Source organism: Geotrypetes seraphini, chromosome 4 (assembly GCF_902459505.1).
Source record: "Geotrypetes seraphini chromosome 4, aGeoSer1.1, whole genome shotgun sequence".
Lineage (NCBI taxonomy): Eukaryota > Metazoa > Chordata > Amphibia > Gymnophiona > Dermophiidae > Geotrypetes > Geotrypetes seraphini.
In genome coordinates, this window is record NC_047087.1 from 142,998,347 (window position 1) to 143,024,990 (window position 26,644).

The 26,644-nt window shown below is 43.8% G+C and overlaps 1 protein-coding gene across 10 annotated transcripts in view; it reads right to left on the minus strand.

Annotated features, from left to right (window-relative positions):
• RSPRY1 (ring finger and SPRY domain containing 1) overlaps window positions 1-26,644 on the minus strand; it is a 351,216-nt gene that overhangs the window by 151,234 nt on the left and 173,338 nt on the right. For 9 of the 10 annotated variants that reach the window (XM_033940897.1, XM_033940899.1, XM_033940896.1 and 6 more), the window contains one exon: window positions 10,916-10,974. The exons of the other annotated variant lie outside the window; for it this stretch is intronic. In XM_033940897.1, coding sequence (XP_033796788.1) covers window positions 10,916-10,974 — 59 coding nt within the window. The remainder of the gene's footprint in view (window positions 1-10,915; window positions 10,975-26,644) is intronic. 10 annotated transcript variants of the gene reach the window in all.

A 26,644-nucleotide genomic window follows, 5' to 3' on the forward strand; every position in this document is an offset into this window, starting at 1 on the left:
ACTGCATTCACTTACTATATTACATAGTTTGGCGTCATTGGCGAATAGTGTTATTTTACCTTGAAGCCCTTGAGTCAGATCCCCTATGAATATGTTGAAAAGGAGTGGACCCAGGACCGAGCCCTGCGGCACTCCACTGGTCACCTCCGATGTTTTAGAGAGGGTACCATTAACCACCACCCTCTGAAGTCTGCCACTCAGCCAATCATTGACCCATGCAGTTAGTGTCTCTCCTAACCCCATCGATTCCATCTTGCTTAGCAGCCTGTGGTGTGGGACACTGTCAAAAGCTTTACTGAAGTCCAGGTACACGACGTCCAAAGACTCTCCCAAGTCCAACTTTCTTGTTACCCAGTCAAAGAAGCTGATGAGATTGGATTGGCAGGACTTACCCTTGGTGAATCCATGCTGACTGGGATCCCGAAGATTCCCTTCATTCAAGATCGTGTCCAATTTGCTTTTAATTAGTGTTTCTATGAGTTTGCACACTATTGATGTGAGACTCACCGGTCTATAATTCGCAGCCTCTGCCCTGCAACCCTTTTTATGCAGAGGAACGACATTAGCTAATTTCCAGTCCAGGGGAACTTTCCCCTTACTTAGGGAGAGATTGAATAGCTCAGCCAACGGTTTCGCCAGGACATCGCTCAATTCTCTGAGCACTCTTGGGTGCAAATTGGCTGGTCCCATGGCTTTGTTCACCTTGAGTCTTGCCAGTTCACTGTAAACTTCACCTGGTGTGAACTCAAAATTCTGAAACTGGTCTTCTGTGCTTTGTGTTGCCTTCAACGGCGGACTGTGTCCCGGTGCCTCACAGGTGAAGACTGAGCAGAAGTATTCATTCAGTAGTTCGGCTTTATCGGAATCTGATTCCACGTAACTTCCGTCCGGTCTTCTAAGGCGTACTATCCCGCCTGTGTTCCTTTTTCTGTCACTAATATACCTGAAGAAGGATTTGTCCCCCTTTTTAATGTTTTTTGCCAGAATTTCTTCCACTCGAAGTTTTGCCTCCCTAACTGCCATTTTGACCGCTGTAGACCTGGTCCTATATTCTACTTTTGCCTCTCTTTTCTCCGTGCGCTTGTAGGAGAGAAATGCATTTTTCTTCTCCTTAATGAGGTGCGAGATCTCCGCGGTGAACCATTGGGGTTTATTGTTTCTTTGTCGTTTATTTACTGATTTTATGAAGCAGCTAGTTGTTTCATGTATGGTTGATTTCAGTGTTAACCGCTTAGCTTCTACATCATCAGTCTCCGCTTGGTCCTGCAGCGTCTGATGGACGAAATCTCCCATGCGTGCGAAGTCTGTGCCCCGGAAATTGAGTACCTTTGTTTTCGTGTTTGATCTAGGGAAGCCTTTCCTAAGGTTGAACCATACTATGTTGTGGTCGCTGGAGGCTAGCGTATCTCCTACTGAGACCTCTGAGACGCTTTCCCCGTTGGTGAGTACCAGGTCGAGGATCGCCTGGGCCCTAGTGGGCTCCGTTACCATTTGTTTGAGACGTGCTCCCTTTATGGAGATTAAGAGCCTCCTGCTACCGCTGGTTGTCGCTGAAAATGAGTTCCAGTCTGCATCAGGCATATTGAAGTCCCCTATCATTACAGCTTCTCCTTGTAGAGTGATATTCTCTAGTCTTCAATTAATTCTGCGTCCATGTCTTCCAGTTGTCTTGGGGGTCTGTATACCACACCTAGATACAGGCATTTTTCTCTGCCTCTTGCCAGGTTTACCCAGAGGGACTCCCCGGTGTACTTGACATCTGTGATCCTGGTGGTTTTGATGTCCTCTTTAATGTATAGAGCTACCCCCCTCCTAACCTGCCCTCTCTGTCCTGACGAAGTAGATTGTAGCCCGGTATAGCCATATCCCACCCATGTGAGTCCGTGAACCAAGTTTCAGATATTGCCACCACATCTAGGTCGGCATTCCTTATTTCAGCCTCCAATTCTAGAATTTTGTTACCTAAACTGTGTGCATTGACATACATGGCCCTCCATATCTTGTGTTTGCTAAGTCCCTGTGAGGCGTATCCTACCCGAGTCGGTGTGACTCCCAAAGAACTGTTTGCAATGTGGGTACTTACCTTGGACATGGAAGCGGAGTTTCGACTCACCTCATCAGGATAATTCCTTTCTGCACTAATATGTGAATGGGTACCCTCCCCCGACTTACCTAGTTTAAAGCCCTGTGAAGCAGGCGGGCTAGTCGGTGTCCAAAGACGTTCTTACCCCTACTGGTCAGATGGAGTCCGTCTGGTCCCTGAAGTCCTTGTAGCGCTTCCCCATGGTTTAGGAATCCGAAGTTCATATCCTGGCACCATCCCTGTAGCCACCCCCACCTTCTAGTTTAAATGCCTAGAAGCATATTGTCTAAATTTCTCTGCAAGGTTTCTTTTTTCTGCTGTAGTAATATGCCAACATTTGAAGGCACTAAATAACTGGATTAAACAGCACCCTGATTCTGCTTGCATAACGACTGTGCTCTCTGGGGAAGAAACTTCCCCTCCCTACCACTCTTAAGTCTTGCCTATAGATACTGAAATCTTAAGTCTGGCATTAGGGTCAAGAATAAATGAATAGATAGCCTAATTGGACCAGTCAATCTGCCATCATTTATTATATTATTTTAAATCAGTAACCAGAAAAATATCTTAGTAGACTAACTGATAATGAACTGGAAATGAATGTCTAAAGACAGGTGGCAGCTGACAATAAAAGTGGAGTATTGCTGAAGGGACAAATTTGCCATTCTTCTAAGGTAAGGGAAGATCAGGTTCTTACCTTGATAATCTTTCTAGTAGAAAGGCATACAAGCTTGAACCAGTGGGTTATTCATCTCTAGTGGCGAGTTGTGTAGAAACCATCATTTACATTTTTTTCTTGGTTCTGCCTCCTGCATCACAGGGCTGTGCTGCAGCTTCTCAGTTCGTACCAAAGCAGTTGACAATCACTGTAAGAGAAGAAATAAGACTGTGGGATATGGGGAACTCCCTGACCAAGCCCATTCTGTTCTGCTCTGCAATGATTAAAATGCAAAAAAATCAATGCCAATAGAAACATACTCTAAAACAAGATGAAAATGAACAAGCCACCTACCTAAGTGCAACCAGCACTAACACTTATGTAGCTCTTTAAGTCTCTCGCCTCTTTGCAACAGAGAATTAAGTTATTACTCTTTGGACCTGCCTGACAGGAGAAAACAAAACATCAGGTAATACCTACATGTCCGAGACAGTAAGCAAGCTAAATGAAATCTGACAGGGTGGGCCTTCAAGACTCATATGCCTTTCTACTAGAAAGAAGATTATTCAGATAAGAACCTAATATTCCCTTCTAGTGCAAAAGGCATACGAGTCTTGAACCAGTGGAACATACCAAAGCAGTCCCCTGAGTCTAGGATGGGACAAGATAAGTCAGCACGGAGGAACCAAACATTCACCCTGTGAAATTTTGTAAAAATATGAAGGGTGTTCAATGCGGCCGCCTTACAAATCTCCTCGGGCAGAACTGTCCAGGATTCTGCCCATGAAGAGGTCACACTCCTCGTAGAGTGTGCTATTAAAGAAATTGGTGGTTGCTTACCACTCTCAATATACACTGAAGTAATAGCCATACGAATCCATCTTGAAATGGAAGTCTTGGAAGTCAGCTTCTCCAGGCGGCTAGGACTCATTAATACAAAAAAGATGATCTAAGACAGTGTTTTTCAACCGCTGTTCCACGGCACACTAGTGTGCCGCGAGATGTTGCCTGGTGTGCCGAAGGGCCGCCATCAGGGCAGTACTACCAGTCCTGCATTCAGGGGCCCGGAGCTGACAGGGGGCCCGGGCTCCCCCAGGGTCCTAGGCAGTGTTCTAAGTCAGGGGCGCCAGTAGCTCGCCAAGGCAAAGTGAATCGATCACCCAAGATTCACTTTGTCTTGGCGATCTAATCTATCGAGCCGATAAGTCTTCTTCTCCCCGATGTCAATTCTGCAGTCGGAGAGGAAGTTCGGGCCAGCCAATCGCTGCCTGGCTGGGCGGAACTTCCTCTCCGATTGCAGAATTGACGTCAGGGAGAGCATGCGTCGGCGTCGGCTTTGGGGCCTGTTATCCATTGGTGGGTCCTGTTCCCCGATGGCAGTGGCTTGGGGAACGGCAGGGAGAAAGAAAGAAAGGGGGCAGGCAGGGAAACAGAAGGAAAGAAGAGAAACAGAAAAAAAAGAAAGAAAGGTCAGGGAGAGAGGAAGAAAAAGTTGGGGGAGGGAATGAGGTGTGTCCAGTTTTGGTCGCCATACCTTAAGAAGGATATGGCGTTACTCGAGAGAGTTCAGAGAAGAGCGACACGTCTGATAAAAGGGATGGAAAACCTTTCATACGCTGAGAGATTGGAGAAACTGGGTCTCTTTTCCCTGGAGAAGAGGAGACTTAGAGGGGATATGATAGAGACTTATAAGATCATGAGGGGCATAGAGAAAGTAGAGAGGGACAGATTCTTCAAACTTTCAAAAAATAAAAGAACAAGAGGCCATTCGGAAAAGTTGAAAGGGGACAGATTCAATACAAATGCCAGGAAGTTCTTCTTTACCCAACGTGTGGTGGACACTTGGAATGCGCTTCCAGAGGACGTTATAGGGCAGAATACAGTACTGGGATTTAAGAGAGGATTGGACATTTTTCTGCTGGAAAAGGGAATAGAAGGGTATAAATAGAGGATTACTGCTCAGGTCCTGGACCTGTTGGGCCGCCGCGTGAGCGGACTGCTGGGCAAGATGGACCTCAGGTCTGACCCAGCAGAGGCATTGCTTATGTTCTTATGTGTGGAGGAGAGAAAGCATACAGGCTGATAGAAGGGAAGAAAGATTGGATGCACAGTCAGAAGAAGAAAGTGCAACCAGAAATCACCAGACAAGGTAGGAAAAATGATTTTATTTTAAATTTAGCAAAGTGGAGGCAGTATTACCACAGTTTTCAAAGGAATTTGCCCAAATAACTTAATAGTTAACTGGGTAAATTCCCAGAGATGAAAACTTCCCTTCACTTACTATGCACAGTTCTGAATTTATATCTGCTGTCTATATTTTACAATATGGTCACCTTTTACTAAACCGCAATAGTGGTTTTTAGCGCAGGGAGCCTATGAGCGTCAAGAGCAGCGCTGGGCATTCAGCGCAGCTCCCTGCGCTAAAAACTGCTATTGTGGTTTAAGAAAAAGGATGGAGGGTATATTTGTCTATTTTTGTATGGTTGTTACTGAGGTGACAATGCATAGAGTCATCTGCCTTGACCTCTTTGAAAAAACTCAGAATAGGAATGATAATTAACATTTTCTCAGCGTATAGTGTGCTTTGTGTTTTTTAATTTTATTATTGGTAGATCATTTTGACTTGGTCATTTTAAAGTAGCTCACAAGCTCAAAAAGTTTGGGCACCTCTGAGCTACAGCGTTGAAACTGTGTATTTCTATTTTATCCCCCCTTTAACAAAACTGTGGAGCGTTTTTTAGCGCCAGCCGTGGTGGTAGCAGCTCTGATGCTCAGAATTCTGAGTGTCAGGGCTGTTACCACTGTGGCTAAAATCCACACTACAATTTTGTAAAAGGGTGAGGGGTTAGTTTGTGATGACATATTCCATACTAGGCGAAGGTGTTTTCTGTGTTCTGTGTGTTTGAAAGACATGGTTTTCTGTTAGGATTGACGGTGTAGGATTGATCTGTGCTGGTCTGGCTTGTTTAGTTTTACAGAGCTGTCATCTGGAGCTGTCATCCGCCGGCTCATCGGGGATCGATCAGAAGAGTGCTGAGTGTGATGGACAGCGGCTATCTGGAGGAGACAAGCGCAGTAAGTCCTGAGTGACAGTGAGATACTGCAGTGATGGACAAGTTTTTGAAAAGGAAAGAACTAGACTCTGAACAAAATTTGGAGCCAGATGAGAGCCCAAGTATGAGTGAGGGTCAAAAGAAAGCAAAGATGGTTAGCGCAAGCAAATTCTCTGGCGCAAGGCAATATAGCGAAAGCTATATTTCAGTTGGATTTACTTTCACTGGAGATGCAAACAAACCAACTCCACTGTGCGTGGTGTGTGGTGAAAAGCTAGCTAACAGTGCTATGGTCCCAAGCAAACTTAAACGCCATCTCCAAACGAAACACCCTTCGCTTCAAAACAAGAATGCGGACTATTTTGTTCGCCTGCGTGACAACACGGAGAAACAGGCAACTTTCATGAGAAAAACCACAAAGGTAAATGAAAGAGTTCTTAAAGCTAGCTATCAAGTTGCTGAACTTATAGCCAAGTAAAAAAAGTCGCACACTGTGGCAGAGACATTAATACTTCCTGCCTGCAAAGCTATTGTAGAGGAGATGCTCGGACCTGAAGCAGCTAAGGAAATAGCCAAAGTCCCTCTCTCAGGCAACACAATTTCCAGACGTATTAATGACATGTCTGCAGACATCGAAAGTGTGGTTTTGGAAAAGATCCGTATCAGTGAGAAATTTGCATTGCAACTTGACGAGTCTACTGATATCAATGGACATGCTCAACTCTTGGCCAATGTGCGTTTTGTTGATGGTGATGCAATTAGAGAAAACTTCTTTTTTTGCAAGGCATTGCCAGAAAAAACAACAGGAGAAGAAATTTTTCGGGTCACATCAGAATACCTTGAAAAAGGAGGACTTAAGTGGGAAAACTGCACAAGTGTCTGTCCGGTGGTTGTCGCGTGGCAAGGTCTTGGTTCGTGTGTATGAGCTGCGGGAGGAACTTAAAGTGTTTCTGACAAATGAGAGGTCAGATTACGCAAAGCAGCTTGCAAGTGATGAGTGGTGTGCAAGGCTGGCATACCTGGCAGATATATTTTATCATCTGAATGAACTGAACACACGAACGCCACATCAGATGCCACATCACCTCACAATGCTGTCAAAGGCCTTCCAGGACAAAGACTATTTGGGTCTCCACGACAGAGTCTTGGGTCTGCCAGCTGAGATAGTCGAGTTACATATGTCCACTCCTGCTACATGTGTTTCTGATAGAGCCTGTATGTGGACCAACAACTGAGCCTCCAGCCTCAACGAAGCACTCTTGGTGCGGCCCTGGATGATGACATATGCCACAACTGTGGCATTGTTTGAGAAAACTCTGACCGCTTTGCTTTCTAGGGTGTTTTCCATGGACTGCAGCGCTAGACAAATGGCTCGCAGTTCCAATCTGTAGATAAACCATTTTTTCTGAAAGGGCAACCGTCGGCCCTAAGCAAGATGACCCTCGCAATTACTCCCCCAGCTATAAAGACTTGCATCTGTCATCAGGATCACCCAAGAGGATATGTGGAGAGGCAAGCCTTTGGCCACCAACTCCATCTGGAGCCACAAACACCAACTTTAACATGCCTCTGCCATCCAGGTCAGTGGCATCTGGAAAGAATCCATCTGTTAAGACCAGCAGGACAATATCACTTCCTAGAGGGGGCACAGATGGTTATGTTTATTAGTATTTATAGACTGCTGTTCAATATATCATCATAGTGGTTTACATAGTACTAAATAGAAAAGAAAAGAATCTCTATGGTTGCACCACTGACTGCAGCACCTATAGATAATGCTAATTTGCGTGGCTCTGGAAGAAAAAGAACAGCCTTCCACCATGTGAAAGCAGATCCCCCAAGTACTACAGGAATTGTGTCAGCTCTAGGCACTTCTGATGATTCAACCTAGGTCCTGTAGCAGTTAGGCAACTTGCACCATAGCTTTCTCGTTGTCGGCCTTGGATGAAGCTCTGATCAGCAAATCATTCTAGCATGGATACACCTGGATCGCTGCCTTGTGCAGGTGAGCTGCTGCAACTACCAGCACCTAGGTAAAGGTGTGAGGTGCTGTTGCCAACCTGAAGCACTGAGAATTGAAAATGCTTTTCCAGCACATGGAACCTGAAAGACTTTCTGTGTTCCAGGTATACAAGAATATGCGAGTAAGCCTCCGTCAAGTCCAGCACAGCTAGAAATTCCCCGGCCCCCCCGGCGACAATCATTGACATACGGTCTCCACATGGAACCTGGGCACCTTTAGTGCTGCACTAAGAGTCATTTGAGTCTTTCTTGAGTACAATAAAGTATATGCCCAAGCCCAAATCTGCATCTGGCAGAGGCTCTACGGCTTGAATCCCCAGAAGCTGTTTTACTGTCTCTCGGACTTTGACTGCCTTCTCTAGTCATCTGGCTGGAGAAGTCACAAAGAAATCGAGCTTGTAGCCCTCTGGAATAATGTACAGCATGCATTGTCTGAACCAATTTTTGCCCTAGTCTCCCTGAACTCCAAGTCTCCCTCCTATACAGGCTAGCTTGGGCCTTGCGTCACTGGGACTTCTTAGGAATGGCTATTGAATGGAAATCTGGTGTCCGAGCTCTTCTGGAGCCCCAAAAACTCTGTCTAGATCTACAAAATGATCTCTTGAGTGGAGGAGCCTGCCGATGACTGGCAAGACCATCTGAAGCCATAAAAGGAACCACGACTTAACCCTCCTGGGGAACGTGATCTACTGTCTGATAATGACTTAGAATGACAATCTGCCACACTGATCATAAGAGCATCTGATCCTTTGCCAAAGAGTATTTGTCCATTGACAAAAAGCCTGTTCAAATTAGCTTTAGAGGCAGAATCTTCTGCCCGTTGTCTGATCCAGAGCTTTCTGTGGGCGGAGACAGAATAAGCAGACACTTTGCTTATGACCATGAATCCATCATATAGAGCATCTGCTACATAAATCAACCCCAGAAAATACCACCAGGAGAGAGGAGGGGGTATGCGCTCTCCTCTGAAGCTAAAGCGTGGTACAGCATTATGGCAGGTGCGCACCATAAATGAAGCCTCCGCCGTTGCTCTAAGACCCAAAGTTAAAGCTTCAAACTATTGTTTGAGGATTAAGTCCACCCTATGATTCTGTGAGATAAGAGAGATTTGAGCCATGGAAGCTTAAGGTGGTTCCAAACTTAACTTAACTCCATCAGAGGTACTGTAATGATTTCCATTAAGTCCACCGATTTAAAGAGTTGCACACTATCAGGTTCTCTGCCTGGTCCAGGACTGCCACAGATTCTTGGCTGGTAGCGTCCACTTGTAACCTGGAATTCTCTAAATCTGAAGATTCACTTTGTGAAAGCATAAAAAAAGTAATTAAACCTGACACCCTCCCCCCCATCATCCCAGTCATTTTCTGACTGAATCTCTGGTTCCTGCGGAAAACCTTTTCGTGAAAGACCTCTGCTCCCATACACAAAAATGTAGACATATTTGTCACTGTATACTATTTCAGTACCAGGTGCGCATTGAATTTTACATTTCTTGTCTCTTCATGGGTTCTGAGGCATCTGCGCATTTTCATTTCACCTACTATGCCAAGTCACAATTTGAGAGTTCTAAGAGGGATTTTTAGCCCAATATTTGAGCTTCCTACAACTCCGAGATCCTGGAGGGACCAAAGGGGACTAAGCCCAGCACTCCCGTCCCCAACCCTCACATGCCCTGTGGCCCATGGTCGCTCCTCAGTCAGCCAGCACAGTAGAGGTAGAAAGGCCTAGGGAGGTCCATATAAGTCAATTATTAGTAAAACCAAAGTGTGTTGAGGCAGACAGAGGCTTTTAAATTAAAAATAAGGAAAATTCAAGATGGCTGCTGCAGTAGTGTTTTGGCACCAGAAAATGGCCCAGGAGAGCTGAATAAAAGTTCAAAATATTCAGAATAGGTTTTTGGGAGGTAAGGGGACCCTACAGGAAGGCTGAGATCCTCAAAACATTCATTTTTTAGCCAACCCGAAGTCTCCCATAGACAGTAATAAGACTGTACTCACAGATCTGCCTGTTGCCGTGCTTGTATCAATTCACACTGCAGCTGGTCAAAGGAGATTTCTGCCTTGGACAAGCACAAAGCACATAAAATCCTCCAGAAGCTTGTCTCTTTGGGCTGCCTTTTAGACAGGCTCTGAGATCCTGAAACCCTTGACCCCACTAACTCTTCACTTGTCTTTAGGGGGAGGAATGCAGCTGGAACCTGCTACAGTCCTTTGGACAACACAGGGCCTCTCAGCTTGCATTAAAACATCTGATAAATCAGGGGTGAGCTGAGCTTCCAGGGGAACACTATAAGTGATAATGCAGGACAGCTAGGTAGTTGCCTGGAAAAGGGGTACCCATTCCCCCCAGCTGTATCTTCTCCCTAGAAATCCTGGGAACCTCTAGATGAAGCCTTGAACTTTGGATTAAAAACCCAAAAATAACAACTCCAATTGCAGAGCAGAAGAAAAGACACCTTCGCAACTCACTTGCAGAAGGAAAAACTGAAGAGATGGGGGACTGCCCATTGATACAAGGAGGCGGAGCTGAAAAGGTGTAGACGATTTCTTCTGCAAAAACTCAAGGGTGGAGGTGAATAGCCCTCATATTCCTTTTTCACTGGAAATAAAGTTTGCAGAATTTTAAAATATTATGAGTAGAATTTTCAAAACTTTTATACAGAATTTTCAAATATTTTTGGGCAGAATTCCACCAGGAATAACACATTAGTGCTTCAAATTTACATTAGTTTGCAAGAATTTAAATGAAAACCCTATGGTATGGTAACCATATGGTAATGAGATGCAAAACAGTTCATTACCAACTAGTGAAGAAAAAAAAAAGCATTTGTACCAATTGCTTTGCAGATGTATTACCATAAAATATGCACTATGCTCTCAAGTGTAGTTAAGGTCTCATGATAACATCTACAAGTACAGTAAATGTACAGTTTACTGACTACCCTATTTGTTTATCAAACACACTGGTCATTAACCACTGCACTAAAGGTGATAACACACTGGCTTAATACCTACTGTATATTCAAAAAGACAATTCTTATGTGGTCAACCTCCCCACCACCACCATAAAATAAAAACCAAGATGCAGAGGAAGCCATACCAGGCTTTCCAGTAAATATTCCAAGATTCCTGGACTAAGCAAACTTATGCTTGCAGGACCTGCAAGAAAGAGAAAAAATACATGTTTACATATAATGAACATAGAAAGCCAATGCAGTACTTAATTATACCAGATTTTATTTAAACTTCATTAACAAAAGGGCACTTTCTCAATGTGACCCTAATGGTTGAGAAACATGGTCACAGAGAATAGCAGCTAGTGTCTAAAATTGCAAAAAGGAGGGCTAGCTCAAAGACTCTGTTTTCTTCATAGTAAATATAAAGTTTACAGTTAATTTAGCTTTTCAGACTGCATTCACTGATTAATTGGGGTAGAAAGTACCAATTGGTCCCTAGGAATATGTCCATTTGTTTATTGGACGTCAGAGATGGCAATTTATAAGCCCAGAAAAAGGCCTGAACAAAATTGTTGGATTGTTTGTGAGTTTTGTATGAATGCAATCTTTACGATCAATTTTATAACTTTCTTCATAATTTATTCTTTATTTTATATATTGTGCACCACCTTGGCATGCTTTGCATATAAGGCAATTTATTAAGTTTGAACAAAATGATAAAAAATAAATGATATGCTGCCCATCATATAGCATCTGAGTGGTTTACACAATATTATAAATTAGAGATAGAAGAAAAACTAAAATCATAATAAAAGTGACAGATCATAAAGAACAAAAAGTATTTTCATTTTATTCTTACAAAGGCAACTGGTTATCTTAACGAAACACCACATACAAATTTATAAATCAAACATTTTGCAATAAGAACACTTTGGCCCAGATTCTGCAAATGGTGTCTCGATTGTAGGCAGTGGTAGGCGTCCAACCGCTGTCTAACCAGCCAATCGAGATGCACTTTTTTTTTAAAGTTCCTGAGGAAGGCAACCTACATTGGCGGCACCTCCGGGTGCCTAGGGAGGCCTCCATATCTGCCTAAGCTCGCCTAAGGCTAGGCGTGGGAGTTATTTGCCCTGGAAGTAGCCTTAGGCAAATTTAGGCAGCTGCATGCATCTCCTTAGTCCAGTGGGAGACACATACAATGTAAGCCAGCAAAATGCTGGCCTAAATTGTAAGTAGACACAGCCGCCAGTCCCCTCCCCAAACGAATGTGGCAGGAGGGATGCCCAATCCCTCCTGCTGGAAGACCCTCCACCCCCCCACCCCGAAGATCGCCGGCAGGAGGGTGCCCAAACCCTCCTGCCAGAATACCCCCCACCCTTTTCCGAACGAAACCAACAGGAGGGTGCCTAATCCCTCCTGCCAGAAACCTCCCACCCCCACCAGAAACCTCCCACCCCCACCGTATTGCGACAACCACCACCACTGGACCCCCCGCTATCCTTTAATGATGGCTGGCAGGGACTTACCACCATCTGTCCGGCAGGCCCGCCTCCATCGAAATGAGGCGGGCTTGCCCCTTCTCGGTACATTGTGGGATGCCTAAGGCCTGATTGGCTGGGCCTAAGGCCCATCCTATGGATAGGGGCCTTAGGCACATGGGTCAACTGGAATCTTAGGTTGGCCCATGTACCTAAGGCCCTACCCATAGCAGGGGCCTTAGGTGTCTTGGCCAATCAGGCCTTAGGCCCCTTGCTGGTGCATCCCACAATGCACCAGGAAGGAGCAGGCCCGCCTCATTTTGACGGAGGTGGGCCTGCCGGCCAGTGGGAAGACCAGTCCGGCCATCATTAAAGGTTAGTGGGAGGGGGTCCAGGGGGGGTCCACACATGGATGGGTCATTGCGATATCAACGGTGGGGGGTTTCCGGCAGGAGGGATTAGGTGCCCTCCTGCCGGTTTCATTTGGGGGGCACTCTCCTGCCAGTGATCTACAGGGGAGGGTGAGGGGTATTCCAGGCAGGAGGGTGTCCAATCCCTCATGCCATGTTCATTCGGAGGGGGTGACATCTGTAACATGGACGTTGGCTAGAGAATCAGGTTTATTTTTGGCGGCCTTAGGTCCGATTCTACATAAGACGCCCGTTGGCTTCTGAGACCGGGCGTCTTATAAAGAATCCAGGCCTTTGAGTCCACTTCTACATTTTTTCAAGGATCTCTCTAACCTAAGGCAGTTTAGGATAGCATTCTAATATAATGATGTGGTGCTCCTTATAGTATCCTAAATGTTTTATTGGGAAGACCATAACATTCTATAAGTACTGAATGAAATTAATAATAAAAAAATAAAGGCTGAACTAAATGAAGAACCTTGAGTGTTAATAGCATTATTTTGATGGCATCATATAATAAAATTTGTGTGTTCCTGTGAGAAAGCTAATGGCATAATTTTGTATACTGAAAACAGTGAAAATCCAGGAAAAATGTTCTACCATGATTTAAACAATAGGGGAAGTTATTATTTATCGTGCAGATCTTAATTTTTTTTAATGTTACAGTATGTTAATGTCATTTTGAAACAATAGACATGCTGGCGTTAGTCAATGCATCTTTTTGTTTGCTTGGTTTACTGTCTTCCTAAAATGTTACAAGGTGATTGTTTCTCGTTTGTGAATGCTATTGTAACTTTGCCAGTTGAACTCTCTAACCACCCCTCCTTTTACTAAGCTGCAATAGAGGTTTCTACCATGGCCCAGGGTACTAAATACTTCAATGCTCACAGGAATTCTATGAGTGTCAAAGCAGCTTCAGAGCATTTATCACTTCTGGCCAAAGCAGAAATCTCTACTGCAGCTTAGTAAAAGAGGGCCTAAATTGTTTAATCAACCTCTTGTTCTTAATACTGTGTATACAAATATTTTCTTTTGTGTTTTATCAGCATTAGGAACGTATCAAATTAAATAAAGAGCAATGCATTCAACTGGGCATGTCTTGGATTTGATTTTTTTTTACCATTAAATTTTTCCACAGACGAATGCCTGGATATTAATCCCATCCCATAGTCTGATCATTTTTCCATTCTTCAATTTCTTGTGAGCGGACTGTAGTATTATTCATTCTATAGAAAAACAAACTGTAAAACATATTAGGTCTCGTTATAACTCTGTTAGTTTGATGTAAAATTGGGCTCCCTTGTTGGACAGCTGCAAGTTAAGCTGGAGAGTGAGCTGGTGAAAGCGCTACTATTTTAGCACATAGATCACATGTGTCAAACACAAGGCCCGCGGGCCAAATCCGGCCCGCCAGGCCTTGCAATGTGGCCCGCACCGCGCTGTCATCACTGCACGCCGCTGCGTTCCATCACAATGACGCGCAGTGACATAGGAGGCTTGTGATCTCACCGGCCGTACTTGCTATCTATCTCCCCCCATCGACCGCCCCCCCCAAGAACCTCCGACTGCCCCCCCAGCCGACCCGCGACCCCCCTGGCCGACCCCCACGACACCCCCACCCCCCTTCCCCGTACCTTTCTGTAGTTGGCCGGACAGACGGGAGCCAAACCCGCCTGTCCGGCAGGCAGCCAACGACGGAATGAGGCCGGATTGGCCCATCCGTCTCAAAGCTCCGCCTACTGGTGGGGCCTAAGGCGCCTGGGCCAATCAGAATAGACCCGGGAGCCTTAGGTCCCACCAGTAGGCGGAGCTTTGAGACGGATGGGCCAATCCGGCCTCATTCCGTCGTTGGCTGCCTGCCGGACAGGCGGGCTTGGCTCCGGTCTGTCCGGCCAACTACAGAAAGGTACAGGGAAGGGGGGTGGGGGTGTCGTGGGGGTCGGCCAGGGGGGTCGGAGGTTCTTGGGGGGGGGCGGTCGATGGGGGAGGGGGGTTTGCATTGAGGGCAGGAGGGCCTGGGATCCCTCCTGCTCGTAATGTAGTGCGGGGTGGGGGTAGGGGGTCGCCGTGGTCAGGAGGGTTTGGGCTCCCTCCTGGCCCGAACAACTAGCGGGGGGGGGGGGGGTCGCCAGGGCCAGGAGGACTTGGGCTCCCTCCTGGCCCGATATTGTCGGGGAGTTGGGGAATCGGCGGGGCAAGAGGGCTTGGGCTCCTTTTTGCCCCGATCGTGTCGGGGAGTCGGGGGGGCAAGAGGGCTTGAGCTCCCTCTTGCCCCGATCGTGTTGGGAATCGGTGAGTCGGCGGTCCTTCGGGGTGGGGGTGCAGGTGCGTGCGAGCGGTCCTGCTTGGGGTGAATCGGACGTCGGGGGGGGGGGGGGGGGGAACTATGTAAAAAAAATACACAGCAGAAGCTGCCAGTTCCTGGCATAAAGTGTAGGCATAAAAATCGCAACAGAATCTGCTATCTGTACCCAGCCAGGCATTTATTGACTGACTTTTTCATTCTAACGCAGATTTCCAATAAACTACATCTTTTACTGCCAATATTGATCCCAAAATGTCCAGGAAAAGAAAAGTTGACGGTGAAGGCAGACAATTTAATGACAAATGGGAAAATGAATACATGTTTGTGCTTAGTGAGGGCAAACCAGTGTGTATATTGTGTTATGAGACAGTGTCGGTGATGAAAGAGTACAATATACGTCGTCATTTTGACACCAAACATAATGTTAAGTATGGCAAATATACTTTGGAAGAAAAGCATAAAATTGTTAAAGAACTAAAAGGCAAACTACAATCACAGCAGCAAATGTTTACAAAGGCTACAGCGAAAAAATGATGCTGCAGTGAAAGCAAGCTTTATAGTGGCTGAAGAAATTGCCCGTACTTCAAGGTGTTTTTCAGAGGGTGCCTTTTTGAAGCAATGCATGCTAAAAGTGTGTGAGAAAGTATGCCCAGACCAGATACAGAGTTTTCAAACTGTCAGTTTGTCAAGAAACACCATTGCAGACAGAGTTCAAGAACTCTCAGGAAATCTATCATCACAGCTGGCCGAACAGGCATGCAGTTATCTCGCTTTTTCACTTGCTATTGATGAAAGCACAGACAACACTGATACAGCGCAGCTGTCCATCTTTATACGTGCTACGAAGACCGACCTCTCTGTCACTGAGGAACTTTTGGATGTAGCTGCCATGCATGGGACGACGACTGGTAGAGATATATTTGAGGCTGTGGAGAAATCTATAAATAATTTTAAATTACCCTGGGAAAAGTTGGTGGGGCTAACTACCGATGGCGCACCTTCAATGTGCGGAGAAAAGAAAGGCTTGGTTGGACTAATGAAGGAAAGAATGCAAAAAAGTCACTGCCACACACCCTTGATTACTTATCATTGCATTATCCACCAAGAGGCTATGTGTGGAAAAGTTCTGGACATGAATGACATAATGACCACAGTCATTAAAACTATTAACTTTATAAGGGCACGTGGCCTGAATCATCGCCAGTTCCAGCAGTTTTTACAGGAGGTGGGTGCAGAGCATGGAGACGTGCCATACCACACAGAAGTAAGATGGCTGAGCAAGAGCACAGTCCTCAAAAGATTTTTTGAGCTCAGAGAACAAATTGCTCTTTTCATGGAAAGTAAAGGAAAGCCCTTGCCTGAACTGTCGGATCCCGCCTGGCTATGTGATTTTGCTATGATGTGTGACATATGCGAGCATCTCGCCCAACTGAATCTGAAGCTGCAGAGACGCAAACAAGTCATCACGAAGATGTCTGACATGATCACAGCATTCCAGCGTAAACTTCAACTATGGAAGTCCCAACTGGAACAGGACAATCTTGCCCACTTTCCCGTTTGTTTGAGTATCTCAACCACTATTTCTGGTACTTTTCCTTGCAGTCAGCTGGCTACCAAAGTTAGCCGTTTACTAAGTGAATTTGAGCGGCGCTTCTCTGACTTTAGAACACAGCACTCAGGCTTTGACATCTTTGCCAATCCTTTTACAGTTGATGTCAACAATGTGCCCCATCACCTTCAGATGGAGATAATCGAGCTTCAGTCTGACAGTGGCCTGAAATCAAGGTTTCAGGATGTTGAAATTGAGGACTTCTACCCTCTACTGCCCCCTGACTCAATGCCAGAGCTCCGACTTCATGCTGCCCGTATTCTATCCATGTTCGGGAGCACCTATCTTTGTGAACAGATGTTTTCAATAATGAATCTGAACAAAAACAAGCACAGATCACGCATTACCGATGACAACCTCCATGCTGTTTTGCGGGTTGCTACAGCCCAAGAAATAAAACCGAACATTGACTCATTGATATGGGGAAAACGGTGTCAGACATCTAGCCAGAAAACAAAACAATGAGCATTTTAGGTACATTCCAATATTACTGTTTTGCTTGATACCAATATTACTGTTTTGCTTGATAGCATGTGAGTTGGTTAACAGCACTGTTAAGGAAAAGATTGTTCCACTCATTTTAAATTCACATTTCTGGTTAACATTGTCAGTTTATGACTGTTCAGTAAACCATTCGGCCCGCGATTTAGGCTGGATTTTAGATTTTGGCCCCTTCTCTGATTGAGTTCGACACCCCTGACATAGATGATAACTGTGGTCGACATCTATTGGTAAAAAACAAATGGCAGACCAAGCCACAAAAGTTGATCCAACACCTTTAATAAAGAACTGTTATTTATTAAAGGTGTTGGATCAACTTCTGTGTCTTGGTCTGTCATTTGTTTCTTGCCGCTCTGGCCCTTGTGGACCAACTGACCACTTGTTTTCTTCGATATCTGTTGGTTTCTTGCTCCTGATACATCCCTACAAAGGCTGAAACACAGCCTATATCAGGCATCTGGTTATACTGTAGTGACTAAAATCCTTTTACAATATAGGATTTTCTTCAGATCTGCTATTTTGCTTTTACCACATTGGATCTTGCAGATCATTTGCCCTGTTTCTTTAAAAATATTGGTTTACATCAAATATGCTTTTCAATTTATGTCAATTTCCTCACTACCCACCCAAAGTCGATCCACTCAACCTCTATCATTGTTCGCCTTCCCCTCAATCAAAGGATGCACTCAAAAGAGATTCATCAATAGACTCCTACCATACCAAGCAGCCTCCAAAGATCCTGAATGCAGTCAACTGGTCAGAACATCAACCTCTTAAATGCACTTCAGAAAGCTCCTAAAAATGCTCCTCTTCCCCAAACAGAATAACCCATCTTAAATTCTCCATGAAAAGACTCCCGACCCATTGACACTCTATTCCATGTTGTTGCTCTAAGACAATGAACATCTTTACCCATTTATCTCCCTTCTTATAAAATCCTGCTTAAAAACTCCCTCTATGTCAGCGGTCTCAAACTCGCGGGCAGGTGCTATTTTGCGGCCCGCAGTCTGGACGCGATGATCAACTGCTCCCTTGCTGCAGTTGATTGTTCCGGTCAAAGCTGCGGCCGGCGGTGGCTCTTCGTGCCATCCACACCAGCATTTCTCTTCCCCCTTCCCTTCCTTGTGTAGCAGCAGTGTGTCTGGCCTGCTCCCTTGCTCAGTCGATTGTTCCGTTCAAAGCTGTGGGTGGCGGCTCCTCGCGCTAACCACTCCTGCATCGGAAGCCTCTCTGACGTCACAACATCAGAGAGGCTTCTGACACAGGCGTGGATCTCGCGAGGAGCCGCCACCCACGGCTTTGAACGGAACAAGTGACTGAGCAAGGGAGCCGGCCAGACACGCTGCTGCTCCACAAGGAAGGGAACGGAAGGGGAGGGGAAAGAGAAATGCTTCTGCTGCATAGGAAAGGGGGACCCTAGGGAAATGCTGCTGCTGCTGCACAGGGAGAGGGAGGGAAGGGGGAAGAGAAATGCCTCTGCTGCACATGAAAGGGGGAAGGGAAATGCTGTTTCTGTTGCTGCTGCACCCAACTGGGGAAAGAGAGGGAAGGAAGGAGAAGGAAGACAAGGGAGAGGAGAGGAACAAGAGATGCCAAGTTCATGGGAGGGAGGGAAGGAAAGGAGATATCAGACCGTGGAGGGGAAGGGAGAGATGCCAGGGCCTGGGGAAGGGAATGAGACAGATACCAGACCAGGGGAAAGGAAGGAAGGAGGGAGGGAGGGAGGGAGAGAAAGGAAGGAAAGAGATGTCAGACCATGGAAATAGGACGGAAGAAGAGAGATAGGAAGGGAAGGTAAGACATGGAAACGTAAATTTTGAAAAGAAAGCAGAAAAATTGAATATTAAGTTAATGCCAAAAATGGATGCAAGGCAGAAAGTGAAGATGGAGAGAAAAACAGTCAAAGGACAAGAAGGCCCTGGAAACAGTTAAAAGCACAGAAAAATAAAGTCATCAGCCAACAAAGGTAGGGAAAATGATTTTATTTTCAATATAGTGATTGAAATGTGTCAGTTTAACTGTTAAAGGAAAGTTTTATAAACTATAAAGAGTTTTACCTCATGCAAAATTGTCATTTCTTTAATAATACACACTACTAGGGAGTCAATTGATAGTATTCTGTGATGATTAAATAATATTCTTTATTGTATCACAGCTCTATTTTACATCCAACGAGATTATATGTTAAAAACAAACAAAATTCTTCCATCCATAAATACACCGATTCAGTATCTAGAAACGCTGGAAAAATTCATAAGGCTAGATGTTGAGCCATAACTTCTTAATATTCCTGCCACTATACAAAATGGCAGGGAAAATATAAAATCAAATCGAAATACCAGCGTTTGTTAGAATCTTGTGCAAATAGTGCAATTTGTACAAAGGTTTTTTGTGCAAATAGTGCAATTAAAGTGCCTTGTTACATATTAGTTCAATGCCTGGCCCCCCAGGTATTGTTTGTTTTTAACATATAATCTCGTTGGATGTAAAATAGAGCTGTGATACAATAAAGAACATTTCTTTAATAAGACATTAACTATTTTTTTTCTGCGGCCCTCCAAGTACCTACAAATCCAAAATGTGGCCCCACAAAGGGTTTGAGTTTAAGACCACAGCTCTATGTGATCTATACAATTTTCAGTCCTTTCTCCATTGTTGTAGTTCACTGACTCTCCTCAACCATTTTTCCTGTAAACCGCCTTGAACTGAAAAGCTTTCATGGTATATAAAGATTTATGTTATGTTATGTTATTCAATTTGGTGAAGTTAATGGAGAAGGTGGGTCCTTGTTCAGTTAGAACACTATTTAGAAACAGTACCAATTATGGATCCAGTTCAGTACAGCTTTCACAAAGCTCACTAACATTATATGCACATCTCTCTCATGCATATTCATTAGGGATATCTTGAAAATCCGACTGGCTGGGGGTCCCCCAGGATAGGGTTTGGGAACCACTGCCCTAGACCATTAGAAACTGGAGTACCACAGGTTGCTCTTGTTCTCCTGTCCTTTCCAATTTGTACTTAATCCCATTAAGTCAGTGGATATACAGTTCTTTCTCCCACAAACTGTCTCCGTTTCCATTTCTGTTGTATCTTTGCAGGCAGTTTTTGACTGTCTATCAGACTGGATGAGAAAGAACAAATAGATCTTGCTGGTTAGCCATGACTTGGATTCAGATATCCCATATTTTACTTTTCTGGTGGTCCCATTAAGATCACATGAAGTGCAGAGCTTAGGTGTTCCTGTAGGATTCATTATGGCATTAAAGCCACAAATTCAGGCCATGATCAGTGGGCCTGTCTTTAATTTTAAAATGTTAACCAGACATTGCTCTCCACAGAAATTTTCAGATAAGTGGTACAGGCCATAGCCCTTAGTGGCTTTCATTATTATAATTCTGTCTACATGGATTTACCTCCTAATTGTATTAAGTTGCTGCAAATTGTTAATGCCTCCTTTTTGAATCTTTTGTGGATTTAACATATCTTACCTCATCTGGGTAAATTACACTGGCTTTCTGTTGCCTCAAAAATTAAACGTAAAATAATGTTTCATCAAACCTCAGTGCAGTACCTCATACCATACATCATACCTCAGTGCATTATTTAGAAGTGTTACATTTCTCTACTCTTGACAGATCTTTGCAGTCAAAAAGGACGTGTTTGCTTATTGTTACTTCTTTGGGAGTTCTGATCCACAAGTAATATTAAACATTGAACTAATATTAAATATTGAACTAAGGCCAGTACTGGGCAGACTTGCACGGACTGTGTCTATATATGGCTGTTTTGGTGGAGGATGGGCTGGGGAGGGCTTCAATGGCTGGGAAGGTGTAGATGGGCTGAAGTAAGTCTTAACAGAGATTTCGGCAGTTGGAACCCAAGCACAGTACCGGGTAAAGCTTTGGATTCTTGCCCAGAAATAGCTAAGAAGAAAACAATTTAAAAAATTTAAATTGAATCAGGTTGGGCAGGCTGGATGGACCATTCGGATCTTTATCTGCCGTCATCTACTATGTTACTATGTTAAGTCTATGAAGCCATCTGCACAATGTGCTACGGCGGCGAAAAGGGTGAACGGAATGCTAGGAATGATCAAGAAGGGGATCACGAACAGATCCGAGAAGGTTATCATGCCACTGTACCGGGCCATGGTGCGCCCTAACCTGGAGTACTGCTTCCAGCACTGGTCGCCGTACATGAAGAAGGACACAGTACTACTCGAAAGAGTCCAGAGAAGGGCGACTAAAATGGTTAAGGGGCTGGAGGAGTTGCTGTACAGCGAGAGATTAGAGAAACCGGGCCTCTTCTCCCTTGAAAAGAGGAGACTGCGAGGGGACATAATTGAAACATTCAAAATACTGAAGGGAATAGACTTAGTAGAGAAAGACAGGTTGTTCACCCTCTCCAAGGTAGAGAGAACAAGAGGGCACTCTCTAAAGTTGAAAGGGGATAGATTCCGTACAAACGTAAGGAAATTCTTCTTCACCCAGAGAGTGGTAGAAAACTGGAACGCTCTTCCAGAGTCTGTTATAGGGGAAAACACCTTCTAGGGTTTCAAGACAAAGTTGGACAAGTTCAAGCTAAACTGGTGAGACTGGACTCATTTGGAGCAATATTGGGGCCCAGCATGAGCGGACTGCTGGGCAGGATGGACCACTGGTCTGACCCAACAGCGGCAATTCTTATGTTCTTATATATGTTCTCTATTGTGGGACCAAAAGAATGGAAGCAGCTATTGATGGAGACTAGAGTGCAAACCCGGTACTACTTTTTTAAAAAAACAACTGAAGAGTCATTTGTTTAGACTGGCATATGGAGTCCCAGGGAACTGAATTGGAAATTGAGTTATATAGAGGAAGTGATGTCACCAGAGTGAATGGGAGCTTAAGAGCAAAGCTCTGATCTCAACCTGCGCAATTCCCCCAATATTAATAGCACAATTAGACTATACCACCTTTTTTTTTTTAATTAAGATTACTCCCAATTGACAGCTTCCATTGACCACAAAGAAAAAAGTTGATGGAGAGAAAATAGCAGTAGGACCTGGTAAGAAGATGGTGGGCAACACTCCACATAGTGTGGGGTTGGATGATGAAGCGGGCAGGCAGCAGACTGTGGAGGCCATGACTAAAAGCAGTGAGGAGTAGACTGCAATGGAGTAGAATGATAGTGTGGCACTCACGATAGTAGACATGAGAGAGTGGATGGAGGAGGAAAAGGTGGAAATATTGGGAGTGGCAGCTCAGTTCCAGGAGGCCCTAAAGGAATTCAGAACTGCTATGGCAGATATGGGTACCCGGGTCAACACTATTGATACCAGAGTGGAAACCTTTGAGGAAAATGTGATCAAAGTGCAGCAAGGCTTGGAGGATGTTCAGGGCAAATTTCAAGAGTTGCAGGACAAGGTGGAGGACTTGGAAAACTGCGCCTGTAGAAATAATCTGATGTGAGTGAAGTGACCTCCCAGTTGTTGCGGTGGATTTTGTAGGATGAGACTCTGAAACCAGGAATAGAGTGGGCACACTGGGCTTTGAGCCCTCGATCTGCTGAAAAGCCAAATGATATTGTGTGCCTACAGAGCTTTGCCTTAAAGGAGCATGTGCTTACATCCAAGGTGAAAAGGAGCTACTCGGACGCATTTCCATAGATATGGGGGACTGTGCAGGGATGCCTGTTGTCGCCAATTCTGATGGAGGAATTGAGGCATCTTTTCTCCTTCCAGCAAGTGCAGGGGTCTATGTAATACTGTGAACAGGCTGTTTGGTCATCACCCATCACTATCAGGTACTTCTGGTCTTCGTTTCCTCTTATCACCAGGTTCTTCCGGATACACTTCACTTCTAACCTCTTCTAAAACATGACCAGGCTCGTCCAGCACATTTCCCTGGTCAGTCTGGCTACCAGAGATGGAGTGCTCTAGATGTGGTGTATTTAGATTTTAGCAAAGCCTTTGACAGTGTTCCACACAGACGTCTAATAAATAAACTGACTTAGCCAACCAAGCTAATAATCATTGGCTGGCTGGCTAAGGCCTAGTGGTCAAAGATAGACCCACTTTTTAGGCAGGTCTATCTGGTTATGTGCCTTAGAAGTAAAGCCAATGAATATTGACAGTGACCAGCTAAGTTGCATGAAATTGCCAGTGTGGTTGGTCATTTGGTCAAATCTTTTTGTGTGATTCTTCCCATTGCTTTGGATTCCTCCCAGGCCCTCCCGGTCTTTGATCACCTCCGGTCATGTCTGGCCTCCAACCACCTCTGGTCACAATGGTAAGGTTTGGCCATGCTCTGTTGCCAAGAACTCCCCTTCTGTTCTTCCCAAGTGACTTAGGGTGAGATTACTCCAGTGGACCCCTTCCTGGCTGGGATACATTCAAGGACCCTTTCATTCCATTACCGGGCTAAGGCTTGAGTCCTTATAAGTTTCTTTTCTCTTCTTCAGTTACATCTTTTCCTTGTTTTACATCTTATGTAAATGACATGCAAATTAGGATTTTCTTTGCTTTGCCTTATGGGTCCTGTTCAAACCCAGTTGGACTTAGCATATTGTCTTTCCTTGAGGGTTACAGATCTGTTGGTCCTTCGTGATGAAATGTACGAGATCTGACAATTACGTTCACGAACTTGCCTCCGTGCACTTACATTAGCAGCACTGTACAAACAACTCCATAACATTCTTAATCTTGGTATATCAGTGTCTCATAGCTGTGTTTGTGTCGATATATGGCGGCAATTTGACGGTACTATTGGATTCAAGTCAATGCCTTTCAATAAAGGGGTAAGAGCTATATGCCCCATACTCACATAAAAATAACCATTATCCAAGAGATATTTTATCAATAATGTTAACCAAGAGACAGCCTGGGAGGAGATTTTTTGAAAAATATAAGATGGAAATGGATCCAGAAAACATCTTCTAAGCCCTAGTTTACTACATAACTTTCTAATCTGATCTTCATTGACATATTCAAAAATCATTCCAACATCTATCTACCACTACATAGTTCAAGTTTCAAGTTCAAGTTCAAGTTTATTAGCATTTGATGAATCGCTTATATAAGATTTCTAAGCGATGTACAGTTTAAAAGCCACCAGGTGGTGGTCTCACATACAATTTGAACGAGTTAATTGTAAGACAAACCATTTACATCAATTGGCATTATAACAGTTGAATTAAGGACAAACATGAGTGAGTAATAATAATAATAATAATAATAATTTTATTCTTATATACCGCCATACCCAGCGAGTTCTAGGCGGTTTACATTAAATTAGATTAGGATCCACATGGACTTGTAGATTTACAACAAATTTATCGGATTAACAACAACTGTAGCCAAAAATTGGCAGATGAAAAGGGAAATTTACAACAAGTTAGCCAACTTCGTAGATGAAGAGGGCAGAATTAATTACAACAAATTTATCGGATTTACAACGGATTTGGTCAGACTTGGTGGATGAGGAAGGAAGTGGGTAGGAGAAGCAGGGGGAGATAGGAGCTATCGTGAAGGAGAAGAGTTGGGTAGGGGGCCCTGAGATTATCTGAAGGGTCGGTTAAGGGTCTTGTTTGCTGAAAAGGTAGGTTTTGAGTGATTTTCTGAAGTCGAGGTAGGCGGGGGCCTCGAGTATCATTTGGGATAGCCATGGGTTCATCTTGGCTGCTTGGAAGGCGAGGGTTTTATCTAGGAATCTTTTGAGTTGACAAAGCTTTGGCGAAGGGAATGCGAACAGCTGAATTCTGCGGGATTTCTTGTTGGTGCAGTGAAGATTTAAGTGGGGAGTGATGTATCTTGGCGAAAGACCATTTATCGATTTGTAGCATATGCATGCGAATTTGAAAAGAACTCTGGCTTCGAATTGCAGTAGGAAAGGAGGGGAAAGTTACAATATCATTATCTGTTGAAGTTTACATAAAAGGGAAAACACAATAAGGAGCGAAGGGGATTGGTGAGTTTAATAGTCATAACAGAATGTAAAAAATTAAGGTGTGCCATATTACGTATCAAACGCATCTTGAAATAGAAAGGTTTTTAAAATTTTCTTAAAGGATAAAAGACCTTTTTCATTTATAATATAGTTTGGTAGGGAATTCCATAATGTAGGGGCCATAACGGAAAATATATCATTTCTTCTTGTGCCAATAATTTTCAAGGAGGGAATTGATAATAAGTTTGAGGAGGATGATCGTAACGAGCGTGAGGCATTATATGGGATAATCATTTTTGTCATAAATTGTGGTTCATTGAAAATTAGTGTTTTATATACCAAAAATATAATTTTAAAGGTAATTCGGTGGGAAATGGGAAGCCAATGTGATTTAATCATTAATGGTGTGACATGATCATATTTTTTCACTTTATGGATTAATTTTATTGCAGTATTTTGAATTAACTGAAGTCGTCTTTTTTCTTTCTGAGTTATATTGATTAAGAGATAATTACAATAATCAATTTTGGATATGATCAGAGAGTGGACCAGAATATTGATCGATTTAGAGTCTAGGAAAGTAGAAATTGAACGGATAAGACGTAGTCTATGAAAGCATGATTTAACTATTTCACTAAAGTTTCCCTGCAGGATATTAAATCATCATCGCTCACAGTAGTAAAAGATGCCTTAATGATTTTGATTTTATCATCAAAGAACTTTGCAAGTTCATCTGCAGATGGTCCACTATTGTTGAGTGGAATTAGGGCCTCTTCTATGAAACTGCGCTAGCAGTTTCTAGTGCAGGGAGTCGCGCTGAATGGCCCGCGCTGCTCCCGATGCTCATAGAGTTCCTATGAGCGTCGGGAGCAGTTTGGGTCATTCAGTGTGGCTCTCTGCGCTAAAAACTGATAGCACAGTTTCGTAGAAGAGGGGGTTAGTTGTGCTAGTAAAAGATTTCCAAAGTTTAAATAAAACCTTACTCTGATCATTAGAACTATTTATTTTGTTTCCATAATATGTTTTCCAGGCTCTGTTTAGAATAACTATGTTAGACTGTAGCTGAGTGCGCTTCACTGGATTGGGCACACTGAAGAACCCACGTGCATTGATCCAATATTTCTCAATTGGAAATGGTATAACATTTCTTGCTTATATTTGTGGTCTATTCTGCAATAAAATTTATCAATTTTAAAAAATAAGGAAATTGAATTTTGTATTATCATGCACAGCACAGTTGCCAAGAGACATTTGTACACATTTGAGTTTATGTAATAACTCGTTAACTCTTTTTAAATTATGGAACAAATTAATTTCTTCTCCTCAAACTTCCCAGAATGATAACACAATGGCCCTTTATTTTGCAGATGATATTAACCAATATACCATGTGATGATCATCCTTTGGTTGTGCTCACGAAGCAGACACATTTTAGGTGCCAACTGATAGAGTCTGGCTAAGTTTTGACAAGGTGTCTGTCTTGTAACATCTTTACTTGCCAAATTTAATTTATCACCATGTTCACTAGACCCTTGTTCTTCAACACTTTTTAGAGCTTTATCTTCTGAGGCTGCAATATGGTTGACTGCTTTGATGAATAATTTTTAAAAAATCAAGTCTTCCCTTTCCCTGTGAAGA